Source organism: Drosophila ananassae, chromosome 3L, assembly GCF_017639315.1.
Source record: "Drosophila ananassae strain 14024-0371.13 chromosome 3L, ASM1763931v2, whole genome shotgun sequence".
Lineage (NCBI taxonomy): Eukaryota > Metazoa > Arthropoda > Insecta > Diptera > Drosophilidae > Drosophila > Drosophila ananassae.
The window spans coordinates 22258329-22280990 of NC_057929.1; the positions used below are offsets into that span (position 1 = coordinate 22258329).

Here is a 22662-nt window from a genome sequence, read left to right on the forward strand (position 1 = left end):
TAAATGGTTTGGAGGTGTCATGATAAGGTGTTTGTGCTGGACGGATCTCTTGCATGATTTTTTCCAATTCTTTGGCATATTTCGTTTGGGATTGTATTTTGTTTGATTGGTGGAAAAACTCTCCCGGTAACCCGAGCGTAGTTCCGTGTACTAGCTGTGCGGGTGATGCTTGAATGTCCGGTTTGTAAGCTGTGCGAAGTCCTAAAAGAATTATCGGTAGTTTCTGTGGCCAATTCGCATGGTTTTTGCACATGATGGCAGCTTTTAGTGTGCCAGCGTTCGATGATTCCGTTTGCTTGTGGATGATATGCGGTTGTACGTAGGTGATCGATTCCCAGCCTTGATTAGCCTTGATAATTCATTGAATAGCATCGATTCGAATTGTCTGCCTTGATCCGTTGTGATTCGAGCCGGTATGCCAAATCTGGAGATCCAGGAGCGAATGAGGGCGGATGCTACGGTATCGGCTTGCATGTCTTCAATAGCGATAGCTTCTGGCCACCTTGTGTACCGATCTATGATGGTGACGCAGTATCTGTACGGGCCAGATTGTGGTAGTGGCCCAATAAGATCCAGATTGATGTGCTCGAATCTTTGGTTGGGTAGTGTGAAGTGTTGAAGAGGTGAGCGAACGTGACGGGTGATTTTTGATCTTTGGCAAGGAATGCAGTGTTTTACGAACTCGGAGATTTCTTTGTGCATGGAGGGCCAAACGGATCGTTGTTTTAAAAGTTTTATAGTTTCCTTAACTCCACCGTGTGCAATGTTGTGTAGCTTCTCAATGATTTTGTTTCTAAGCGGCTGTGGTATGAAAGGTCGTACGCTAAAAGTAGATACATCGCAAATTAGTGAGTGATGTGTATGAGGAATATTTACTGCTTTTAACTGAAGCGAGCTGGTGTTGGAATTGAGTAGTTTTTGGAGTTCTGGGCAGCGTAATTGCGCATCGCTTATTTCATTAAAATTAATGCAATTGTCTCCGATGGCTTCCATGCGGGAAAGCGTATCTGCGGTTGTATTTTCGTCTCCTGCTACGTGTGTTATAGATGTGGTAAATTGTCCTATGAAATCCAATTGGCGAAGTTGCCGCGGTGATGCTTTTTCGGGTTTTTGATCAAAGGCGTATACTAAGGGTTTGTGGTCTGTACGGATGTGAAAAACCCTGCCTTCCAGCATGTGGCGGAAATGTTTTATTCCGAGGTAAATTGCTAAGAGTTCCCGATAGTATGTGCTATATTTTCGTTGTGTTTCTGAGAGCTTAATGCTGAAGAATCCCATTGGTTGGTATTCAGAGTTGAAGACTTGATGTAGAACCGCTCCCATTGCTATGTTGCTCGCGTCTGTGCTTAGCGAAAGGTTTGCGTTCGGTGCAGGATGTGCCAATAGTGCAGCTTGTGCTAAAGAATTTATGCAACTGTTGAATTTGTCGATTGTTTCAGTTGTCCAGTTGATTGGGGTGGAATCGTTTTTCTTATTACCTGGTATAAGCTGCACCAGTGGACCTTGATGTTGAATAGCATTGGGGATGAATCGTCTATAAAAGTTGATCATTGCGAGGAATCTTCGTAATTCTTTGGCCACCTTGGGTAAGGGGAAATTTGTAATGGCTTTTACCTTGTACCTGTTTGTAGAGGTTTAATACCCTGGTGGTTAATTTTATGTCCGAGGAACTCAATTGATTTTTTTTCGAAACTACATTTGCTGGTGTTTATCGTGAGATTGTACTCTTCCAGTTTCTCGAAAACTTGGCGCAGATGGATATGATGTTGTTGTATGTTGGCCGATGCGACGGCTATATCGTTGACGTAAACAAAGACAAAGTCCAAATATCTCAATGCTGTATGCAAATAGCGTTGAAATGTTTGAGCTGCGTTACACAGTCCAAATGTCATGTGTGTGAATTCAAACATACCAAATGGAGTTGTTATGGCCGTTTTAGGGATGTCTTTCGGTTGTATAGGGATTTGATTGTATGCGCGGTTGAGATCGATCTTGGAGAAAATAGTTTTTCCATAGAACACGTGTGTGCAATCTTGTATGTGTGGTAGCGGATACCGGTCCGGTATGGTTTGCGCATTGAGGGCGCGGTAGTCATTGCATGGTCTCCATTCACCAGTAGGTTTTCGTACCATGTGTAAAGGTGAAGCATATGGGTTTTAGAAGGTCTGCATAGTCCCATGTCCATTAAATATTGGAACTCGTTCTTTGCTGCTCGGAGTTTCTCTGGGGTCAGTCTTCGTGGACGCGCGAAGGGTGGTGCTCCTTTGGTGTCGATGACGTGGGTGACGCTAGTCGTTGACGATGGACGATGTGTGATTGTGTTGAGTTGTGTGATGTCTTTGAATTCCTCCAACAGTTGAGCGAATGCGTTGGACGTGTTGAATGTTTTAATAATTGATGAATTTTGATGTGTGTGGATACCACAGGATGTCAAGCGTGTTTTGGCATCAACTAACTTAGCCTCCTTGATGTTGACAAGGAGGTTGTAGTTGTGTAGAAAATCGGATCCAATGATCAGAGTATTGGTATCAGTCCTAGGTCCAGTGTCAAGCGGATGGTTCCGTATGTTTATATTTCTGTGCCGTTCGCTGCAAAGATTGTATGGCGATTGGAGTTTTGTATATTCTTGTGAATAGTACTGGATGGAATGATCGAAACGTCGGCTCCTGTATCAACTAAAAATTTCCTACAAGATTGGGCGTCTGGTACGAAAAGTCGGTTGCAGTAAGAAATTCTGTGAACATTGATTGAAATGCTTGATGATAAGAAGAGGCCAAATTACTTAATCCGTCAAGGCTGCCTCCTGATCCTCTGACGGTTGCATTTAGTTTTTTTGGTCGTCCTCGTTGAACACTGTTAAGGAGCATGGTTGGCTGCAACGCTATGAATCTCTGCCGTACTTGTTGTGGTACCAACACAGTTGTTGGGACGATCTATCGTTAGAAGGTGCATTGTTGCGGTAATAATTTTGGGGTCGCTGATTATTTCTGCCACGCGATTGATTGTGATTTAGTAACTGTCCCTGTTTGTTGTTAATATGCTGCAGAGCGTTGTCGGTATCGTCGAGTCGTTTGGTCTGCGTTATGACGCGTTCTTCTTGATTAGACTGCTGTTGTTTGTTTTTTGAAAAAGCATATACGTGGTCAGACACATCGTCGTTTAAGGAATCCATAACTGCATCGGCTGCTTTTGCCAGTTGTGAGAATTTGGTCTGCGGTGAGCTTCCTATCATGCCGACAATTACCGCGCGCACGGGAGGAGGCAAACGTTTGATCCAGTAGCGTCGTTTCTACTGATTGGTCGCAGGTTGCCTTGGTTTGCTGCAGTTGGCAGAGTAAGTGGCTTGGGCGGCTGTCGTCGAGCTGAATTCCAGTTGAGAGTCTGTCCAAACGTACCATTTCCGAGTCCGTAAACTTTGAAAGGATCGCTTCCTTTAAGGTGGAATAAGGGGCTGTTTCGGGTGGATTGTTCATAAGATCGTGTAGTTGTTCCAGGTATTTGGGGTCTGCGTAGGCGATGACTGCAGCGAACTTTTCCTGTTCTTTTCGTGCACCAAGTCCTTGTAGTGCGAACCAACTTTCTAACTTCGTGAAGCACATTTCTATGTTTGTGATTGATTGTAAATTTGAGAACGGCATCTTTCCAAATACGGATTGGATCATGGCTGTGCTAGTGAATTGCGCAGCATCTTGCGTGTCAGCGAAGTCTTCGTTTTCGACCATGTTGTGAAATACCAATGTGATTTGGAAATTGTTCTAGTTGTCGAGGGTCACCAATTATGGAGACTTGTATGCTCCAAATAAATATAACCACGTTGGTTAATAACAATTAATATTTATTAAAGATAGGGTGGATACAAAGATTTGGTTTTATATCTAGGTTGTGACTATTCAGACTTGTTGAAGAGTGAAGCTTATTGTAGTGAGTAGCCTTTTAGTATGCCCAAAGGGTTTTTTGATGACATGGCGAAGAAGTATTTATTCGTTGCTATTTTAAATTGTGTCGGTTGACTCGCCACAAGACGAACGATAAAATACGATTTTCTCCAATGATTTTTTAATAAATTTTTTTTCGCCTGGCTCCTGCTGCTAACGTACGCGGGAATAGATCCGAGAATAAAGAATGGAGTAAAATATTACGAAGAAGAGTGTTGTTCAGATAAATTATTAGGAATAAACGATTTAAGGTTATACATAGAGCAAAGCGAAAAGATGTGGTAAAGACCACTGTAGTCCGAACATAATTTAGGTCCTCTAAGGTCGAAAATCAACCCTTTTTTGTAGATTCGATGGGTTTTCGGTATATCCTATAAAAGACTCCAGACACACGGTCCATACTGAAATATTAGACGGTCCAATATAACGGTGCGACAGTGAAAAAACACTTGTGAAACGAGATAGTGTAGGTTGTTAATCTGGTCGAAGGGAACTCAAAAATATTTTTTTTATATTTTTGGAACCCTCCAATTTTTATTTATTAAAAAAAACCGTTTTTCGGGACTTTTTTGCGCTTAAAAATTCCTGAACGCGTTTTTTTCAATCGATTTCAAAATTTTTGAAAATTGGTGAAGTTATAACGCTTTTCCCAAAAAAAGTCAACTCAACCTAGAGAGCGCTTCGGAGAAACAATGTGTATAAAAATAAGAGTATATTGCTTTCTTCTGACAAAAATTCTGTCATTTATGCCACATATTAATATTGTCTCATTAATACTCAATAAAACGAGACAAATTTCATTAAAAGATAATAAAAATTGTTGAAGTTATAACGCTTTTCCCAAAAAAAGTCAATAAAACCATGGGAGCACTATAAGAAGAAGAGCGCATATTCCTGTCTTATACACACAGGTACTCCGGAGCGCACGCTAGGTTGAATTAACTGTTTTTAGGAAAAGCTTTATAGCTTCACCAATTTTCATTATTTTTTGATGAAACTTGTCTCGTTTTATTCATAATGAATGGGACAACATTGATATGTATCAAAAATGGCCGAATTTTTGTAAGTTGTACCGAAAAACTGGCATCAAAATCCGAAAAACACGAATAAAAGTCGAAAACTTCAGTTTCAGGTGTAAAAATGTTGTCCTTTTTGTTCAACAAAATCGAAGATATATTTTTTTTTCAAAAGCTACAACATTTAACTATTGAAAAACACCGAAAATTTTGAAATCGGTTGAAAAAAAACGCGTTCAGGAATTTTTAAGCACAAAAAAGTCCCGAAAAACGGTTTTTTTTAAATAAATAAAAATTGGAGGGTTCCAAAAATATAAAAAAAAATATTTTTGAGTTCTTTTCGACCAGATTAACAACCTACACTATCTCGTTTCCCAAGTGTATTTCTTTTTTTTTTTTTTTGTCGCACAGTGTAATATATATATATTTTTTTATGGAAGGGCAAGGGACAAGTCGTTAATAAACAATGTAAATAGTAAAGGTCCAAGATGGTTTCCTTGGGGCACACCAAATGTAACGCGAACTAAGCGTGAGTGAGCATTTTTTAAAAAAGACTTTAAATTCTTTTCAAGCTTTCAAGAAGCTCGAAATACAAATCAGATCAGTTGAGAATTCCAAAAGAATGAGTTTACTTAGGGCGAATGATTAAGAGGGTCAAATGTTTCATTCACGGAAGTTAGTGTAGATGACTGAAGTGGTAGTGGTGGACGGTGCTTCATGAAGCCATGGTGGCACGGTTATCTTATTAAATTACAAATGTGTTGCAAATGTGAAGTGATTAGTTTTTCAAAAAGCTTAAAAAAAGGGGAAAAGTTTTGGAAAGAGTAATTCCATCAGAATCTTAAACGAAACACAAGTCAAGACATGTTAAACATACCCGCGGAAAGTCGTTGTGCGTTTTAGGTAATAAAGACGGTGAATTATCAACGTTAAATCAAATGAGTTTCGGGATATTAAAGTCACCCACAGCTACCAGCTGGTCACAATCAGACAGAATATTAGAAATGAAATGAATTGCTAATTGATATTGTTGCCACGGCGGTTTGGACGAAGGTGGTATATAGGAACAGGGAACGTATAAAGCCGAGATATTAATCTCAAAAATGTCAGGACCAAGCAGGAAATTAATATAAGCTTAAATGGATTTGAGGGAGTTTAATTACTGGGTCCGGTGGTATGTGATGAAGTGATGCCATGAAGGCATATCGGGCAATTATTTATGTATACTGAGATATTAGGAAATTGAATTTTTCCCATGTCCAGCCCTTGAGGTAGGGTATATAACTTAATCAAACAAATGGTTGGGCATCAAAAACTAGTTGGAAGTGGAAAAAATTTTAATCAAACTTGATCGTGGTTATATAAGAAGTATTGTCTCTGAGATCCACGCGTTCAAACAAAGAGACGGATATAGCCATATCGACTCGGCTGTTGATGCTAATGAAGAATATATATACTTATAGGGTTGGAGATGATTTCTTCTTCATGTTACATACATTCACACTAGGGGTGGGCATGGGCTCGTGTTTTCGTCGTGGCACGCGTGCACACGCGTGTTTGTGTTGAAAATTAAAATTTAACACGCGAGCGTGCGTTTTCGTGCCGACCTTCCAAAACACGACAAAACACGACAAAACACGAAGCATTAAAAATTTTGTATTTTTTGTACGGAAATCATTAATTCTCCTTGTTACATATATTCATATGTGTAAAATATACAGTTTTTAAGTTGAAAACTGTAAGCCTGAATTTTTCATTGGTCAGTCATATGACAGATATATAATATATAATTTAAAGATCCATATTACATTTTTTGGAATGGAACAATTGACCAAATATGGAAGCCATAACAAACCCCATGAAGAGGGTATAATAATTTTGGTCAAAGCTGTGCGACGCACATAAAGTATTTATATTATTTACCAGGATCATCTCCTAACTAATCTTTCGCGTCTTTATTGCAATATCTTTGATTTATTGGTCCTAGTTTATAGGTTTCCGTTTTCCCAAAAGCAGTCCTTTTAGTTGTTTTTATACCCTTGCAGAGGGTATTATAATTTTGGTCAAAAGTGTGCAACGCAGTGAAGGAGACATCTCCGACCCTATAAAGTATATATATTCTTGATCAGGATCACCTCCTGAGTCGATATAAGCATGTCCGTCTGTCCGTCTGTCTGTCTGTCCGTCTGTCTGTCGGTTTCTACGCAAACTAGTCTCTCAGTTTTGAAGCTATCGAGTTGAAACTTTGCACACATCCGTTTTTTCCTTGCAGGTAGTATATAAGTCGGAACGGCCGGGATCGGTCGACTATATCCTATAGCTGCCATATAACTGATTGATCGGAAATGCCATAACTTTGGTGTTTTTTAAGGTAGAGAGTTGAGACTTTCCACACGTGTTATATTTGACCAATATATCTTGTGTACAAAATTTCATAAGGATCGGCCGACTATATCCTATAGCTGTCATACAACGATCGAAATTGGCATACTTTGGTGTTTTTTAAGTTAGAAAGATGGGATTTGGTACAGATTATATTTTGGGAAAAATATTTCAATATGCCAAATTTCATAAGGATCGGCCGACTATATACGATCCGCTACATATCTAATAATATAAGATGCGTGGCGCCACCTAGCGGACTGCCACTGAACTGCAAGGGTATATCAACTTCGGCTCCGCCCGAAGTAAGCTTTCCTTTCTTGTTTATTATACCCTTGCAGATGGTATTATAATTTTGGTCAAAAGTGTGCAACGCATTGAACGAGACATCTCCAACCCTATATTGTATATATATTCTTGATCAGGATCACCTCCTGAGTCGATGTGAGCATATCCGTCTGTCTGTTTCTACGCAAACTAGTCTCTCAGATTTAAAGCTGTCGAGTTGAAACTTTGCACACATCATTCATTTGGTGTTTTGGTGAGTTAGAAAGATGGAACTTGGTACAGATTTTATTTTGGACAAAATAATTTTTTTGCCGAATTTCATAAGAATTGGCCGATTATATCCTATAGACGCCATATAACTGAACGATCGGAAATGTAAAAACCTTAACTGCAAGGGTATGTCATCTTCGGCTCCTCCCGAAGTTAGCTTTCCTTTCTTGTTTTATTATTATTTTCTATAAGTTCTTCATTAAATAAAATATATGAAATTCGATTGCGTACATATTTTGTATTTATTTTAACAAAGATTGTTGGGAGCTTATTTATGTAGAACCCCATATTTCAACTTGAGATTTTATTCCTGCTCCTCGTGCTGAAGTAAATTTTATTGTGACTGTCGTGGAACCTACTCCACCGGATGTAATTTCAGCGCTCGCTCCACGCATACGTTTCAGGTCTGTTATTTGTATATATGTTATTGTTTTCGCTGTTCCAGCTTGAGTTAGAGTGTATGTTTTAGTTACAGTCTGCAGCATCATTTTTGATTTAGTTATAGTCTCCCGTGCAATGAGAGTATCAGTTGTTGCTTTGCTACCATAGGTATAATCATTACCTTCTCCTCCGCTTCCGCTTAGACCATTTATTGAATAGGTAGTGCTTAATAATAATAATACGACGCTGCAGAGGTACATTTTATTGGTGAGTTTTTGTGGAGAGATGAAACTTTACTGTTGAGACTGACGAGAGGAAACCTCAATTTATAGGTCTGTTTCGATACATCTTGACCCACTTTGATAATAAAGAAGCCTGACAACTAAAAACTTATCTTAGGTAATATCAATGTTTACCTATGGTGTAAAATTTTTAAGAGAAGAAAACCAATTAAAGTTTTTATAAACGTGTCTGATTATTAAGGGAAAGTGAAAGTTACGGAAAGCGACAAATAAACAACACATTGTGAAATGTAAAGCATTTTGTATATTATCGGCCCCATATCTCAACAACATCATTTATTCCATAACCTCGTTTTGACTGAAATAAAATGGTAGCGCCTTTTGATCCGGGCCCACCAGAGAGTAGTTCAGCGGTGGCACCATTCTTTTCTTTTTTATCTGTTATTTTTATTGCCGTTATAGTCAACGCATTTAAGTTATCCTAAAAAGTAATTAGTATAGTATTTTTAATAAAGTAACTGACAAGTTTAATATTACCTTCTGCTTGAAAACATATTTTTTTGTTTGAACAAGGCCAACAAAAAAAGCTTTTGACACTTTATCCTTAGCCAAAATATAATCGTTGCCGGAAATCTCTCCCCAAAGGTAGTTATTAAAGGCAAAAGATGGTATAATGTAGGCTGTGATAGCCAATACAAAAATTAGCCGACTCTTCATTACGACAAACTTGTTTCATAAAAAAACCAATTACAACTGTTTCCCACGATAATAATATATGAACTTTTATTGCTAAACATGTTTTTGTACTTTATATCTATAAGTACTTTTTTGATTAAAAACTTAAGTTTGGGAACATTTCCACTTAAAAGTAATTGATAAGTGACTTTATCTTATCCAAAATAAAAACAAGAAAGGAAAGCTAACTTCGGGCGGAACGAAGTTGATATACCCATTACCCATGATATGCCATTACTGCGGTGTTTATTAAATTAGAGGGTTGGGACTTGGTACAGATTCCATTTTGGGCCAAATAATCCGATTTGCCAAATTTCGGCCGACTATATTTTATAGCTACCATATAACTGAACCATCGGAATTTGCTTAAATTTGAAGGCATATCGGGCAATTATTTATGTATACTGAGATATTAGGAAATTGAATTTTTCCCATGTCCAGCCCTTGAGGTAGGGTATATAACTTAATCAAACAAATGGTTGGGCATCAAAAACTAGTTGGAAGTGGAAAAAATTTTAATCAAACTTGATCGTGGTTATATAAGAAGTATTGTCTCTGAGATCCACGCGTTCAAACAAAGAGACGGATATAGCCATATCGACTCGGCTGTTGATGCTAATGAAGAATATATATACTTATAGGGTTGGAGATGATTTCTTCTTCATGTTACATACATTCACACTAGGGGTGGGCATGGGCTCGTGTTTTCGTCGTGGCACGCGTGCACACGCGTGTTTGTGTTGAAAATTAAAATTTAACACGCGAGCGTGCGTTTTCGTGCCGACCTTCCAAAACACGACAAAACACGACAAAACACGAAGCATTAAAAATTTTGTATTTTTTGTACGGAAATCATTAATTCTCCTTGTTACATATATTCATATGTGTAAAATATACAGTTTTTAAGTTGAAAACTGTAAGCCTGAATTTTTCATTGGTCAGTCATATGACAGATATATAATATATAATTTAAAGATCCATATTACATTTTTTGGAATGGAACAATTGACCAAATATGGAAGCCATAACAAACCCCATGAAGAGGGTATAATAATTTTGGTCAAAGCTGTGCGACGCACATAAAGTATTTATATTATTTACCAGGATCATCTCCTAACTAATCTTTCGCGTCTTTATTGCAATATCTTTGATTTATTGGTCCTAGTTTATAGGTTTCCGTTTTCCCAAAAGCAGTCCTTTTAGTTGTTTTTATACCCTTGCAGAGGGTATTATAATTTTGGTCAAAAGTGTGCAACGCAGTGAAGGAGACATCTCCGACCCTATAAAGTATATATATTCTTGATCAGGATCACCTCCTGAGTCGATATAAGCATGTCCGTCTGTCCGTCTGTCTGTCTGTCCGTCTGTCTGTCGGTTTCTACGCAAACTAGTCTCTCAGTTTTGAAGCTATCGAGTTGAAACTTTGCACACATCCGTTTTTTCCTTGCAGGTAGTATATAAGTCGGAACGGCCGGGATCGGTCGACTATATCCTATAGCTGCCATATAACTGATTGATCGGAAATGCCATAACTTTGGTGTTTTTTAAGGTAGAGAGTTGAGACTTTCCACACGTGTTATATTTGACCAATATATCTTGTGTACAAAATTTCATAAGGATCGGCCGACTATATCCTATAGCTGTCATACAACGATCGAAATTGGCATACTTTGGTGTTTTTTAAGTTAGAAAGATGGGATTTGGTACAGATTATATTTTGGGAAAAATATTTCAATATGCCAAATTTCATAAGGATCGGCCGACTATATACGATCCGCTACATATCTAATAATATAAGATGCGTGGCGCCACCTAGCGGACTGCCACTGAACTGCAAGGGTATATCAACTTCGGCTCCGCCCGAAGTAAGCTTTCCTTTCTTGTTTATTATACCCTTGCAGATGGTATTATAATTTTGGTCAAAAGTGTGCAACGCATTGAACGAGACATCTCCAACCCTATATTGTATATATATTCTTGATCAGGATCACCTCCTGAGTCGATGTGAGCATATCCGTCTGTCTGTTTCTACGCAAACTAGTCTCTCAGATTTAAAGCTGTCGAGTTGAAACTTTGCACACATCATTCATTTGGTGTTTTGGTGAGTTAGAAAGATGGAACTTGGTACAGATTTTATTTTGGACAAAATAATTTTTTTGCCGAATTTCATAAGAATTGGCCGATTATATCCTATAGACGCCATATAACTGAACGATCGGAAATGTAAAAACCTTAACTGCAAGGGTATGTCATCTTCGGCTCCTCCCGAAGTTAGCTTTCCTTTCTTGTTTTATTATTATTTTCTATAAGTTCTTCATTAAATAAAATATATGAAATTCGATTGCGTACATATTTTGTATTTATTTTAACAAAGATTGTTGGGAGCTTATTTATGTAGAACCCCATATTTCAACTTGAGATTTTATTCCTGCTCCTCGTGCTGAAGTAAATTTTATTGTGACTGTCGTGGAACCTACTCCACCGGATGTAATTTCAGCGCTCGCTCCACGCATACGTTTCAGGTCTGTTATTTGTATATATGTTATTGTTTTCGCTGTTCCAGCTTGAGTTAGAGTGTATGTTTTAGTTACAGTCTGCAGCATCATTTTTGATTTAGTTATAGTCTCCCGTGCAATGAGAGTATCAGTTGTTGCTTTGCTACCATAGGTATAATCATTACCTTCTCCTCCGCTTCCGCTTAGACCATTTATTGAATAGGTAGTGCTTAATAATAATAATACGACGCTGCAGAGGTACATTTTATTGGTGAGTTTTTGTGGAGAGATGAAACTTTACTGTTGAGACTGACGAGAGGAAACCTCAATTTATAGGTCTGTTTCGATACATCTTGACCCACTTTGATAATAAAGAAGCCTGACAACTAAAAACTTATCTTAGGTAATATCAATGTTTACCTATGGTGTAAAATTTTTAAGAGAAGAAAACCAATTAAAGTTTTTATAAACGTGTCTGATTATTAAGGGAAAGTGAAAGTTACGGAAAGCGACAAATAAACAACACATTGTGAAATGTAAAGCATTTTGTATATTATCGGCCCCATATCTCAACAACATCATTTATTCCATAACCTCGTTTTGACTGAAATAAAATGGTAGCGCCTTTTGATCCGGGCCCACCAGAGAGTAGTTCAGCGGTGGCACCATTCTTTTCTTTTTTATCTGTTATTTTTATTGCCGTTATAGTCAACGCATTTAAGTTATCCTAAAAAGTAATTAGTATAGTATTTTTAATAAAGTAACTGACAAGTTTAATATTACCTTCTGCTTGAAAACATATTTTTTTGTTTGAACAAGGCCAACAAAAAAAGCTTTTGACACTTTATCCTTAGCCAAAATATAATCGTTGCCGGAAATCTCTCCCCAAAGGTAGTTATTAAAGGCAAAAGATGGTATAATGTAGGCTGTGATAGCCAATACAAAAATTAGCCGACTCTTCATTACGACAAACTTGTTTCATAAAAAAACCAATTACAACTGTTTCCCACGATAATAATATATGAACTTTTATTGCTAAACATGTTTTTGTACTTTATATCTATAAGTACTTTTTTGATTAAAAACTTAAGTTTGGGAACATTTCCACTTAAAAGTAATTGATAAGTGACTTTATCTTATCCAAAATAAAAACAAGAAAGGAAAGCTAACTTCGGGCGGAACGAAGTTGATATACCCATTACCCATGATATGCCATTACTGCGGTGTTTATTAAATTAGAGGGTTGGGACTTGGTACAGATTCCATTTTGGGCCAAATAATCCGATTTGCCAAATTTCGGCCGACTATATTTTATAGCTACCATATAACTGAACCATCGGAATTTGCTTAAATTTGTTGTTTTTTAAGCTAGAGTGATGGAAATTTATTTTTAAAGATGCTTGGGGCTGTTTCCAACATTTTAATTAGAAAATCGATTCCATGGTGAAATTCTCATAAGGATCGGCCAACTATATACGATCTGATATATATATAATTATATAAGCTGCTTCCTGATTGCAAGTGTATATAAACTTCGGCTCCGCCCGAAGTTAGCTTTCCTTTTTTGTTTTGCTGCCGAATAAAAATATTTATACCCTTGCAGAGGGTATTATAATTTTGGTCAAAAGTGTGCAACGCAGTGAAGGAGACATCTCCGACCCTATAAGGTATATATATTCTTGATCAGGATCACCTCCTGAGTCGATATAAGCATGTCCGTCTGTCCGTCCGTCTGTCGGTTTCTACGCAAACTAGTCTCTCAGATTTAGAGCTATCGAGTTGAAACTTTGCACACATGCTTCTTTTGTTTGCAGGTAGTACATAAGTCGGAACAGCCGGGATCGGTCGACTATATCCTATAGCTGCCATATAACTGATTGATTGGAAATGCTATAACTTTGGTGTTTTTTAAGTTAGAGGGTTGGGATTTTCCACACATGTTATATTTGTCCAACATATCTTATAATTTCATAAGGATCGGCCGACTATATCCTATAGCTGTCATAGAACGATCGAAATTGGCATAACTTTGGTGTAATTTAAGTTAGAAAGATGGGACTTTGTATTTTACTTTGGACATAATAATCTTATTTTTCCAATTTCATAGGGATCGGCCAACTATATCCAATAGCCGCCATATATTTGAACGATCGGAAATGGCACAACTGCAAGGGTATATCTACTTCGGCTCCGCCCGAAGTTAGCTTTCCTTTCTTGTTTTGAGACAGATTGGTCAGGTAGTTGTCTGCAATAGGATAAAGGTAATAGAACAGGATAAAGGCAACCAAGAACTGTGAGGTCACCAAGCCCCACCAAGCGTTGATTATCATTAAGGGGTTACATGTTTCAATCTCTCTTCTTCTCTGTCTTATTGAATTCTATAACATCTCTAGAATATTGTCCTAGAGATGTCCTTTTCAAATTTATCCGTCTAATAGTTTCGGAGATACAGCCTTGAAAAGGTGGACGCTCAAGGTCAGATATGGTTAAAGCGCAAACCTTAAAGCGCGTTTTTCTCTGTGAAAAGTTTCAACCCTCTAACTTGAAAAACACCAAAGTTATGCCTTTTCCGATTAATCAGCTATATTGAAGCTATAGGATACAGTCGACCGATCCCGACCGTTCCGACTTATATACTGCCTGCAAACAAAATAAGGATGTGTGCAAAGTTTCAACTCGATAGCTTTAAAACTGAGAGACTAGTTTGCTTAGAAACAGACAGACAGACGGACAGACGGACATGCTTATATCGACTCAGGAGGTGATCCTGATCAAAAATATATTTCTCCTAAAGAGGTGTCCTCTCCTCCTTCATTGCGTTGCACTCTTTTAACAAAAATTATAATAATCCTGCAGGGGTATAAAAACAATGTTGTTTGTGATTTGTGCAGGTTTTTATAGCTTACTATTAATCGAACATATATCTGTATTTACTTTCTGTAATTGCACAATAGCACAGTGGGTCACATATTACAAATAATAATAAGTCGGTTGGGAAAGCTTCAGCGGCTGTGGTCCTGTCTTCGTGAGTCGGCCTTTGCGACTGTGCGTGCGTTGGAAGTGGCTGTTGAGGACTATGCCTTTGCCTTGGAGCTTCTTAACCAAAGGTTCAGTAATCGCTGATACGTCATTTGAGGGCCATAGAATGCACAAGCTTTGCGCGAGCTTTCAGATAAATTTAATTCGCATATGCAAGCGCTGGTTAGCATGGGCACAACTAAGCAGATTGCCAGCTGCATCATCATCCAAGCTTTAAGAAGGTTGATGCCGCACAATCCAAGGGGACGAAAATGCATGCTGACTCGGATTCCTTGGATTACATACTACTTAAGAAATGCCTAACCAACAAGACCCTAAACGCTTGTTTATCAGAGCCCCATTTAGTTCGGAGGCTAGGCGGCAAAGTATTAAAAAATGATAATGCTCTATCAATAGGCTCGTTCAAAAGGTAATTGGCCCTACGACAAGCAATCCAAAAAGGAGCAAACGAGCGAAGATCCCTCTGGGGCACATTGAAGTTTAAAAGCTCCAATAACATGGGGCAATCAATGCTGCTAATTACTATGTTATTAATGAAAGTTAAAGCTGCCACAGTGCGCCGATCCTCAAGTGTACATATGTGAAGGAGAAGGCACCGGCTGTGGTATGAGGGTAGAGGATCCACAAACCTTAAAGGGAGAAGTGCAAATTTTAAAAATTTTTTCTGCAACCGCTCAACTCTATTTGAACTTATTTTATTTGCGGGGCTCCAAATAATAGAGGCATATTCCAGCCTCGACCGGACGAATGCGGCGTAAACACTAAGCTTCGCGTACGGGCTCTTGAATTGGTCTGTGTGCCTCTTCACAAAACCCAACATGGCATACGCCTTAGGCATTATAAAGTCTAAATGGCTGGAAAATTTTAAATTTGAGTCAAAAAGGACGCCAAGATCAACCACCTCCTCCTTGAGCTGCAGGTCATGGTTGCCAATTGCATAGGGTACATAAGTCTAGCGCCCTCTTACTGTAACGAATGAAATGACATTTAGCTAAATTTAGAGGAAGGAGATTGAGGGCGCACCAAGAAGAGACACGGCGCAAATCATCCTGCAGTAGATAGCTATCCCTAATGCAGCTAATGGCCTTAAACACTTTAAGGTCATCCGCGTATAACAAAAAGTTCGAATAAAGAAAGCAAGAGGAAATGTCATTGATGAAAATGATGAATAGGAGCGGCCCCAAAGAGCTACCTTGCGGGAGGCCAGATGAGGCAATAAAGGGGCTCGAGGTAGCATCACCAATGGGAACGTGGCATGGTCGGTCTGCCAAATAAGACTCAAACCAATTTAACATGGAGGAATGAACACCTAATCTGAACAATTTAGCAAGTAGGGCTGCATAGCAAACTTTGTCAAAGGCTTTAGAGAAGTCCGTATAAATGGCATCGACCTGACATCGGCGTTCAAAGGCTTCCAGGCAGTGCTTAGAGAATACCACTAAGTTGGTTGTGGTGGATCGCCCAGGCAGGAATCCATGTTGATTGTGAGAGATAAAGTTACGAATCAAGAATGTTAACTTTTTGGTGACAATACGCTCAAGTAACTTGGCAATATTACATATCTTGGCGATAGGCCTATAGTTAGTGACGTCTGCCCTGCTTCCAAATTTATGAATGGGCGAGATCGAGGTAATTTTCCATCGAAAAGCAAACTTACCCGATGATAATGATAAAGTGAACAGAAGTTGCAGAGGTGTGGTTAAGGATGCAATACACTTCCCAATGAAGAATGGGGAGATACCATCTAAGTCAGGAGTATGCGACTCATTAAAATGACTAGAGGCCTCAACAATGTCACAATCTAGAATGTCCAAGCATCCAACCTCAAGAAGAGGCAAAATTTTTTGAGGTACCTCCCGCTCATCCCAAGAGACCTTCGGCTCAAGGTTTGAGGCAAAATATTTCTCGAAAAGTTCAGAAATGCCCTTATCGGAGTTAGCTGCCAAACCACCATAAGACATGGAAGAAGGTATATCAGAGGAAGATTTTTTCCCATTCACAAACCGCCAAAACGCTTTAGGGTTGGATATGAGGCTCGCTTCCCCATCAGTAATATATTGGTTGTATAGAAATTTATTGAGGAATTCAAACTCCCGCTTATATTGCCGGTACAACTCACCAGCCATTAGTACCCCTGTCTTTAGAAATCGCTTATAAAATTTATCCCTTCTATTCTTTAAGTTTTTTAGACCCTCAGTATACCAAGGCAGCTTGAACGACCTTCGAACCCTAACGGAGACATTATTGTCGATAATATTGAAAAGAGCAATCAAAAACTTGGTATAACAATCATCAATCGTGCCATCCGAAAAAAGGGAAACCCAATCAAAACTTACAATAGCGTTATTAATAAGTGAAAGGTTAGACTCATTAAAGTGATAATAAGAAATAGGTGAGGGGGAAGGCAGAAAACTATAAAATTCGATGTGTATCAACAATGGCTTATGGTGCATATCACACGGACTTAATGGTACATTACAATTTTCTACTATACTATGAACGACATTATTTAAAAATATCAGATCCAGAATTTTCGATAAATCATTATAAATATTATTTACTTGGGAGAGGCCCATGCTAAAAATATCATCCAAAACAACGATTTCATGCGATTGGTGAACATTGCTGGGTAACATGCCAAAGGACTCCGGGTCCCAAGTCCAAACAATAGAGCTCAAGTTGAAGTCGCCAGCAACCATCAGAGCCGTAGGGTCCTCCATGCTATCACAGACACTGGCGATATTTTCCATATGCGCTTGATAAGTACTGAATGCGCTGTGTGGCGGGATATACGATGCAATGATGACGAAAGGGCCCTGAATGCCCTGGATTGAGACGGCTAGCTGGTCCAGTATAGGGTCGCCAACCTTAAGGCTAACCACCGTGGCCAACATGGATCGGCGGATAGCAATAATCACACCACCTCCTCGCTCACAATGGGTGCTGGATGAATCATGGTCTTTTCTAAATACTTGAAACAGTTTGGGTTCAAAGAACTCGGAGGAACTAAAGTTGCTATTGAGCCATGTTTCAACGAGAACGATTACATCAAAATCACAGACTGAAGAGTTCAAAAGCACCATGCGGGATTTGGTCCGCATTCCAGATATATTTTGGAAGAAAACTCTTAGGCACTTATTAGAGCCCAAGGCAGCACGATCCATGCAGTCCACTGACGGAATTGGGCGGGAGTGTGGTATATGTGAAGGCACTGGCAGGGTCCTGATGCTAGAGGCCACATATCCCAAACGCATAGCTTCCAAGATAGCCAACGTGGACACACATAAATTTTCATTAATCTCCAGATTGGACCTATGAATGTCCAGTCGCCCAACGAATCCAGTGGCAGGTACAGCTAAAGATATAGAGCTCATAGAGTTTTGAGCGTCCACGCGTAGCGATGCTCTACGCTCCAGACCATGATGTAAACAAAAATTTCCTCCAGACGCCAAAAAGTGAGCACGAGTGGTCAGTCTCACAGTGGACAACACATCCAGGAGAGATAAGATAAACAGAAAGGGGCTCACAATAAGACGATAACGAACCATTTGTTGTTGCTGGAGGTCCACAAGCGAAGATAATATGCAAACAGCCCACCTTGGGATCAGCTGCTGTTGTTGGAGCAAATAGTACATTGACGGGAGCAGAATAAGGAAGGGAATAGGAAGTGGCGGCTCAGGAGAGGGAGAATATGATGACCGGTCGAGGAATATGAAGAGGGAAAAATAGCGGCTTCAGTGGCGCCGCTTACTGGGGGTTTTTTGACGCTCCAGGGTTTGATCGAGGGAGTCTTGCAGGGAGGTCAATAACCTTAGCAGGCTCTCTATGAAGAAATCGAGGGACTTTTACCGACATGGGCCAGAAATCAACCTTGAAGACAGCGGGGAAATGTTGCTCGGGAACTCCCAATATAAAGTTGACGAATTTTAGAGCGTTGATATCAGCATCTTTATACCCTTGCAGATGGTATTATAATTTTGGTCAAAAGTGTGCAACGCAGTGAAGGAGACATCTCCGACCCTATAAAGTATATATATTCTTGATCAGGATCACCTCCTGAGTTGATATGAGCATGTCCGTCTGTCCGTCTGTCCGTCTGTCTGTCTGTCGGTTTCTACGCAAACTAGTCTCTCAGTTTTGGAGCTATCGAGTTGAAACTTTGCACACACCCTTCTTTCCTTTGCAGGTAGTATATAAGTCGGAACGGCCGGGATCGGCCGACTATATCCTATAGCTGCCATATAACTGATTGATCGGAAATGCCATAACTTTGGTGTTTTTTAAGTTAGAGGGTTGGGACTTTCCACACATGTTATATTTGATCAAAATATCTTGTGTACAAAATTTCATAAGGATCGGCCGACTATATCCTATAGCTGTCATAGAACGATCGAAATTGGCATAACTTTGGTGTTTTTTAAGTTAGAAAGATGGGATTTGGTACAGATTCTATTTTGGGAAAAATAATTCAATATGCCAAATTTCATAAGAATCGGCCGACTATATACGATCCGCTACATATCTAATAATATAAGATGCGTGGCGCCACCTAGCGGACTGCGACTCAACTGCAAGGGTATATCAACTTCGGCTCCGCCCGAAGTTAGCTTTGCTTTCTTGTTTTTAATCAATCTAGCACAGGCTATATCACTGGGGTCCAGGTGCAACTTATCAGCGACGTGTTTGCACAGTGCCTCCGGTTGGGTAGCCGTTGCAAATTTACCAATGTGCAGGTATTTTAGAGTGGGAAGAACTTGGAGCTGCGCACAGCTTGGTGCATGTCCGACAATACGCCTGCTAGGGTTATTCCTCTTATTTCTTGGGACAGCCACTTTTGACCCAGTGGGGATCTGGGCCAATGATGACTTTTTATTTTCGGCGTTAGTAGAAGTAGTAGGGGGTGTCACTCTTTGAGACCCCTCTGAAGCAGCCATGGGCCCAGACGAACTTTCAAGAGCAAGATCCAATTTTGCATTGATGCTTATGTAAAGGGATTCCAGGTCCAAAACCTTCATATTAAGCTCATCAATTTTTGAATGAGAGTCGTTTCCAATGACGCAACTATCACATTGCCACAGTAAGTTTGGAATGTTTATTAGAAGTTTTATGGCCTCGGATGGTAAATCCACACAGTCGGTATGATAGGCACGGCGGCAGATCGATGAGCACTGAACGGCCTCACACCCACGAAGCTGCGTAGCAGTAACTTCCCCACTGCACTCCGAACACACGAGCGGCGACATAGCAGAAAATAAACGTCCGAACGCAAGGAAAGCTAGACTGAGAATGATAACTTTATAGGGTCGGAGATGTCTCCTTCACTGCGTTGCACACTTTTGACCAAAATTATAATACCCTCTGCAAGGGTATAATAAACCACATATATTTGGCTTAAAATATAGAATTTTAGAACAAACCCCAAATATGGATTTAATAGAGACGAAAACTGTCGATTCCACGGCAAACGTCATAAACAAAATAGAATCAGAAAAAGTAGATATGGAAACGGTTACCCTATTCATAATAATAATCGTCGTTTTAATGTTAGCAAACGTGTTTACTAAATTATACAATCTACATAATAAATGCTTGCGCAAAAGATCCCAAAGCCAAGTTAATGACTTGGATAAAATCTAAAAAAAAAAAAATTAAAAAATACACATTGCAACTTCAATTATGATTAAAGGTAACAAATATAAAAATATTCTTCATTCACAACAAAACAATGAAGATGACCACCATAGAAGCCATTAGAAAGGTTTACGAAAGGGATGCTTATTTTAAAGAACATGTTCAACAAATAGTCCCAACGACTCCAATAAGCATAAATCAATTAGAATACCTTCTAATTGAAACATTTAATTTCGAAAATTCACCATTAATACATTGCTCAAAAACACAAAATGCGATTGTATTAAGCATCATCCCAGGTGTCCAAATTAAATCAGTACTGGAAGAACATGAAACATTAGGCAAAACACTTGTTATGGTAGTATTCAGAAAATAATTCTCCATATTAACAAAAATGCAATGGAATGAATTATACACCGAATTGAATAAATTAAAAACCGATTTTGACAAATCATATAAATCTTTAACTCAAAATCGTACAATTCAACAGAATACCATACACAAACACGCCGAAATATTAGTAGCCCGTTTCAATAAAGCGCGGATATTAATATATGACCATAGAGATCGACTAGATAAAAATTTATGGTCACAAGTTGCAAAGTTCCAAACAAGATTGCGATCTAACCTAATAATTATAAAAGAAAGATATGACTTGGCTATTGCAGTGCCAAGCATCTTAAACACACCCTTAACAGTAGAACCTGGGGACGAATTAGAAACTCGAGAACTACCAACCACAGACCAAGAAAAGTTGGAAGATTCAGATTCTGATAGATTAGAAATAGAAGAAAAAGACCTAAACAATCTAACTATACCCGCAGTTCTTTTGCAACCTGAATTATCACACCAAGACGAAGAGGATATAGATTCAAACAACATAATAGACCAAAAACCATTTATAATGGCAGACGAAACAATTGCCCAACGGGCATACATAAAAGACATTTCAAATGCCATCCCAGAGTTCAATCTTCAAAGATTTATCACAGCCTTGAATTTGGTGAATTTTTAACAAACGGCACATTTGAACACATAGCGGTTGAAGTAATCAAATCAAAAATTGTTGGATCAACCCTATATAAAGTTCAAAATGAAACCACTATAAATGGAATCACTATTAAAAAACTCAAAGACAGTATAATCGGAGAAACATCAGATGTCCTCAAAGCAAAAATGTCAAAAACACTTCAAAAAGGTAAAACGGCTGAAAAGTTCACAACTGAAAGCGAAAACTTGCGAAAGCTTCTTGAAGCATCGTATATCGTATAACGTGTTTAAAGTTTCAACTCACTATTACATAAACCAGACGCCCCTACCTTTAAACACAAGCAAAACATTTGTTCGAATATTAAATACGACCGATAAAAATAAAATTATAAACATTTCCAAAATAATGTACGAACCATTGGAAAATTATCAAAATATTCAAGGCAACGAAACTAAAACCAGAAAAGAAGATGTCCTTTCAAAACTAACGAAAAATTTTCCTACAATGTATAAAAGCACCCTCACCAAACTATGTACCGAATTTACAGATGTATTCGGATTAGAAACTGAACCAATCTCAGCAAATAATTTCTATAAACAGAAGCTGAGATTAAAAGATTTTACACCAGTCTGCATTAAAAACTATCGAACACCACATAGCCAAAAAGATGAAATAAACAAACAAGTAGAAAAGCTAATAAAAGATGATATAGTAGAACCCTCAGTATCAGAATACAACAGCCCATTGCTGTTAGTACCCAAAAAGTCACTTCCTCGCTCAGAACAAAAACGTTGGAGACTAGTTATTGACTATCGTCAAATAAACAAAAAGCTACTAGCTGATAAATTCCCACTACCAAGAATCGAAGATATCTTAGATCAACTTGGTAGAGCAACATTTTTTTCCTGGTTAGATTTAATGTCTGGATTTCACCAAATTACCCTAGAAAAAGAATCAAGAGATATTACCTCTTTCTCTACAAGCACTGCGCGGTTCCCACAGCATACGTACAGCCCACCTCCCGTCCAACCGACCGAGGGACGCTGCCGCATAACGTACGGCTCGAATCGCGGGAATAGATCCGAGATAGATAAGCGAGGATTAGGAGAAAGATATTACGAGGAAGAGTGTTGCACAGATAAGGCGGTTAATATAAGCGATTTAAGATTGTTAGTAGAGCAAAGTGACAAGATGTGGTAGAGACCATTGTAGTCCGAACATAATACCCTGAACGGATCGTATTGGGCATATGTCGAA

General features: G+C 38.8%; 4 protein-coding genes across 6 annotated transcripts in view; 1 reads left to right on the forward strand and 3 right to left on the reverse strand.

The window, feature by feature from the left end:
• LOC6496791 (protein Wnt-5) overlaps positions 1-22662 on the forward strand; it is a 164773-nt gene that overhangs the window by 22783 nt on the left and 119328 nt on the right. The window lies entirely within an intron of this gene.
• On the reverse strand, positions 8110-8532 carry LOC123257240. Its single transcript, XM_044715469.1, has one exon. The coding sequence runs from the start codon at positions 8530-8532 to the stop codon at positions 8164-8166; it is 369 nt and encodes a 122-aa protein (XP_044571404.1). The 3' UTR covers positions 8110-8163.
• On the reverse strand, positions 8110-9289 carry LOC6502742. The gene is made up of 2 exons (XM_001965732.4): positions 9052-9289; positions 8110-8995 (listed from the first exon to the last, which is right to left on the reverse strand). The coding sequence occupies exons 1-2, from the start codon at positions 9229-9231 to the stop codon at positions 8822-8824; spliced, it is 354 nt and encodes a 117-aa protein (XP_001965768.1). The 5' UTR covers positions 9232-9289; the 3' UTR covers positions 8110-8821.
• Positions 11586-12765, reverse strand: LOC116656230. Its single transcript, XM_032455708.2, has 2 exons — positions 12528-12765; positions 11586-12471 (listed from the first exon to the last, which is right to left on the reverse strand). The coding sequence occupies exons 1-2, from the start codon at positions 12705-12707 to the stop codon at positions 12298-12300; spliced, it is 354 nt and encodes a 117-aa protein (XP_032311599.1). The 5' UTR covers positions 12708-12765; the 3' UTR covers positions 11586-12297.